This window comes from Alligator sinensis, unplaced genomic scaffold (genome assembly GCF_000455745.1).
Source record: "Alligator sinensis unplaced genomic scaffold, ASM45574v1 scaffold2302_1, whole genome shotgun sequence".
NCBI lineage: Eukaryota > Metazoa > Chordata > Crocodylia > Alligatoridae > Alligator > Alligator sinensis.
Window position 1 is genome coordinate 32,872 of NW_005843799.1, and position 4,912 is coordinate 37,783.

At 42.0% G+C, this 4,912-nt stretch overlaps 1 protein-coding gene across 1 annotated transcript in view; it reads right to left on the reverse strand.

Annotated features, from left to right (window-relative positions):
- Positions 1-2,089: 2,089 nt before the first annotated feature.
- LOC102382860 (E3 ubiquitin-protein ligase AMFR-like) overlaps positions 2,090-4,912 on the reverse strand; it is a 7,241-nt gene continuing 4,418 nt past the window's right edge. The window contains exon 2 of the mRNA XM_006039165.3: positions 2,090-3,695. Coding sequence (XP_006039227.1) covers positions 3,548-3,695 — 148 coding nt within the window. The 3' untranslated portion in view covers positions 2,090-3,547. The remainder of the gene's footprint in view (positions 3,696-4,912) is intronic.

Consider the following 4,912-nt stretch of genomic DNA (forward strand, 5'->3'; position numbering starts at 1 on the left):
TCTTTCCCTCCCCCTCACTACACACACACACACAAACACACACACACACACTGTGCCTCCCTCACTACACATACACATTCTCTCTCTCATTGCTCTCTCTCTCCTCCTCCCTCATTGCATACACTCACAAACACAACCTCACTTCTGCTTCTGGTCCTGGACAATTGAACACCATATGTGGCAGTGTTTGTATGCCATGCCAGCAAAACCTGGTTTGCAGCAAGAAAGCACATTTCCTTTCCCTCTTTCCTTTGGCAGCTCTGCCCACTCACTCTGGCTTTTCACTACTCGTTGGCAGAGCTGGGATAAGAGGCTGGCACTCTCTCTGCTCAGTATATGCCTGCTGAAGCAGCCAGAACACTTGCCAAGAGCAATGAGGCCCACATGCTTCCAGTCAGATTGACGAAGTAGAGTGGGGCATATAAATAGCTGGGACCTCCTACCTTAACTTTACAGGGGACCTCCCACTGAACCTAACAAGGATGTCTGGGAAAGAGAATACAGGTTAGCAAAGGCGCCCAGTGTTCAGTGGGTGCCTTGTTCAGTGGGCTGTCTCTTCATGATGCCTGTTGTTTATTCCATGATACACAAGGTGATGGCAGTAACTGTCCATACAGACTTCTCCACAGATAAGCACCCTTTCAGGGAAGCAGAGCCAGCACAGAATTGGCAAAAACACCGTCTCAATCCTGCAGTAGAAAGGCTGTTTGTACATAGAATGACACTTTGCTGGTGTGTTCCAATGTGAGGCTGCCATCCAGTGGATGGCTGGGAGAGGTACAGATGATTGAAAGGAATGGGAACAAAGAGGACTTGGTAGCAGCTGGTGGTCAGTCCTTTGTGATACAGTAGCCATTTTTGGACAGCATGATAAAGCAACCACGCTCCCTGGTGGACACGGAGTCGTGAAGATGAAAGCATGAGTAGAACACTCGACAAATCTGGACACCTTCATGGTTCCGAGTGACAGCTACTTTAGTTACAAAGTAAAGCTCCACATATTTGGACTTTCTTTATGCCATAGAAAAACATGGAAGGGTGGAGAAAGGAAGTTATTTACCCTAAGGTAGGGAATCTTTCCCGAAAGACTAATCAGTCCTTGTCCCCCCCATTTCAGGTTTGTCACACATTATAGTCCACTATGAGGCCTCTGTAGGCTGAAGCAGGATTGGGTTTGTTCAAGCAGTGTTTAGCAAAGCTTGTGGAGCTTTCTGTGCCAGTGTGAATGTAGTACAGGATCCATGTCTCATACCAGTAAGTGACCAGAAGAATCTTGGACAACTGTTGACTTTTTGCATGCCAACCATGCTAAGCAACTTGCCAGTGGAGTCAGAGTGCTGTGGCTCCCCTGCAAACTCTTAGGTAGGAACAAGCTCTTTAAACACTCCCAGTACCCTTGTGTACAGAAAGAGGAGGACACCCTTTAGCAGATGCAGCAGTTCTGACAGACTCTTTTTTCTCTAGGCAGCAAAGGAATGAAGATAGGCAATGTATCAGATAAGTGTCCCAAGCAGTCCCACAACATATAAAGAAACCCCTGATGCCTTATTACAGAGGGATTTCACATTCAGAAAAGCTGCTAACTACCACATGGGGAAGGCAAAAATGGAGGAGCTCAAGGAAACCTAATTCCTCAAGGGCTTAAAGAAGCAGAGAAGAAAAGCAATTTGATCTGCTTATAAGTGAAATTTTCCTTCCACCCAACACATACCGCCATGTCCAGCTAGGATTCTCTCCCATTTGAGAGAAGACTCATGAAGACCTAAAATTAAAAAAATACGATTTGGCATTTTTAATTGAGCTGAGGTTGCCATGGAGCTTAAAGCTGCAATCTCTATTATTTCCACAGACAGCAGGCTATTCTTGTATCTTTCACAGGATTCAGCACTTTGGCTTCTACCTGCAAAAGCTACTGCAAAGCCAATCTCTTGAGAGTTTGGCAAATATTTTCCCTTTCTTTTTAGCAGAGTAGGAGTTGCCCCACTTTAAGCACTATAGCAGCTCTAAAGACTAAGAAATCGCTAGCAGTGATGTTCTAGAAACAAGGAAAGTTGCATTAAGGAAGGATCAGAACAATAGCCAATACTGATCAAGAGTTTATTTTTTATTTTTTTAAACAATAAAAACAAACATCTGTGCTCTGAGCAAAACCAAATCACAAAAAATAAGTCTTTAAAGTTTACTAATAGGACTGCAAGGTAAGGCTTTCCAAAGAGATTTCATGAAATAAATTATCTTCACCTAAGCATTTATATGATTCATCCTTTCATTCAATTCACCCTTAAATGTCCTAAAAACCAGAAGTAAAAAAAAGTTACCAGTAATTCTAGATAATACTTGGTGCCTTCTGAAAGACAATGATACTAGAACTCACTCCTCAAACATTTAAAAATTAAAACACTGTCATGTAAAACTCAGCTATGCGACCTAGGTTCCAAATGTGTCTCATGTCAAAAGTTCTTTAAAAAAATTAAAGGAAATTGTTAGGTTAACTGTGGTGACATCCCCTAAGGTCCAGCTGCCTTGATTTTTCTCATCTCTGTACGTCTGGTTAAGCTAATGGATGTATTACTATCTAATGTGGGGTTAAAAAATAAAAAGCAAGACACCACAACTATCTCTAGTCTCTTCAGTGCAGTCTCATCCATCCATCCATGTACAGACCCTTCTCTGCATGTCACCAAACTTATCAGTTTTCAACTGTGTTCCACTGGCATACTGTAACACTGAATTATTTGCTTCATGCCCCTTTTTCATACTTTCCTCATCAATCCCATTTCTGTTGCTAGCAATGAAATGCATAAAAAGAATGCAGCCCTGGAGAGTGAGCAGAGCCAGAAGTTAGCTTAGTGCAAAGAAGCCCAGAAAGTGTAAAACTAACTTAAACTGGGATCAACACAAGTGATCAATGCCTCACTACACAACCCAAGGTTATATTTAAGTTATGTAGCTAATCAATCCAGACTATGAACTAAATTGCCAGCAACATGCTAGACTGCACTGCTCCTGACTTCCAGCATCTAAGGCTATCACTTCTTTCTGCCAGGCTGCAAGCAGGCTTAAGTAACTGCTCTTATCAAGAATGAGTTAAAAGTGTAACTTGGCAGTGGATGCCTGCTGACCTAATAGGGAATTTATTGCGAATCTCAACACTTTTCCCTCCTGTAATACTCCCTGTGGATGACCTCAAGCTAAACATGCCAGTATTCTCAAACAGCTGTTAATTTAGAATATGTAGTCTTTCCCCTACCTCTGCCATGCAGTTGGCCTACACCTCATGCTAGCACCAGGTATCATGCCCGTGGTTTAGAAACTGCATTTGCTTGTCGGGGGGGATAAATATCACAAAAAAAAGATTACAAAAAAGGTTAATTTGTCAGCTGTCCAAACACTATTAAGACCACATGCTTTATACAGCAGAGAGGCAGCCAGCTCACTCATCAGCGCAGCTAGCTGAGCTTTGAAGTGACACGTCCTGCTAGTAAGAGCACAGGATATTTTTTTTCTTTTAACTTTGCTCACGAGAAGTAGGAAGAGGCAGGGAGGGCTAGGAGTTCTGTTGCATCTGAAGTCTCCGTTCAGCTGCAGCAGCTAATGTTCTGCGGCGCAGGGTGACAGGGTCGGAGGTAACACCCTCAGGCATAGAAGGCCTCTCTGAGGCGGAGTCCTCATCAGAGGTTTTATTTAAAAAATGCCTACAAAAGGAAACAGCAAAAGATGGGTGAAAACAAGTCATCTCATTTTGGCTTTGAACAGTACCTAATTGGCTCATTCAGGAGAGTTCAATCAGGAAAATAAGGGAGCATTTTAGGTTAGTAATACAGGGAAAATATCACATCTGCAGATCCACAAGTAGTACAAACTCCAACTCCCGCTACACTTGCCAGAATGAGCCTATGTTATCTAGCATGACTTTGAGATAGCTAAGCAGCACCTCATAATAAGCTTTATGATGTTTCTCGTAGCTAAAGCACAGAAGCAAGAGCTCAAAAATTTCAGTTCTATTCTTATATCTACAATAACTAACTGTGCAACTCTGCACAAGTCGCTTAACCTCTATTTTCCCACACGGAGAATGAGGGAAAACTTCTCTCATTAATGTTTGCAAGGAAGCTTTGACAGAAGCTGCTCTCAAGAGGCATAGGGCTAGTAATGTTAAAAAAAGAAAAAATATATATAAACACACACACACACAAGCAAATTCCAGACAGGACATCCTAATATGTTTTAAAATTTAGTATTAAATGCAGCAGTTGTGAACCCCTTAAACTGAAAGTACAGGATGGGACTAGTAATTTTGACATAAATCTAAAGAAAGAAATATCATTTGCCTCTCTGTGGCACATCTACACAAGCACCCAACTTAGTTCGGGCTTTAGTAAGTACTGAATGACTACACGCAATAACTGCCATTACTGCACAGTCCCAACACCGCACAGGTAGGTTTCCAACCCTAGTGCGCCTATGCAATTAGCTACTGCACAGCAGCTTGTTGCTATTGTGCAGTACCGGCAGCAGCACTGGCAGGCATGAGCTGTGATGTGTCACCGTAGCAATGAGCTATGGTGACAAAACTAATTGCTACGGCAACATAGCATCTTGTGTAGATGTGCCCTGTATGAAGTTTAAAACTTCGAAGGAAAATGCATCTGGGGAGGGGTATATTTGAGACCAAATTTTCCAAGAGATCATTGAAAAGATATATCCATGACTATTCAAGTATGTGCACACAAGCATTTGTAGGCACAAAAAAGATAATGTAATAATGTAAAACTATTTGGTGACACACAAAGCTACAATTGCAAATAATGACAATAGACTTTTTGCAGGCTCTTTGTACAAGTGGGGTAGAGGGAAGGAGAAATATTTTTTCAATAAAAGTAAGCCAACCACTCAAAAAGCTTCTTGTACA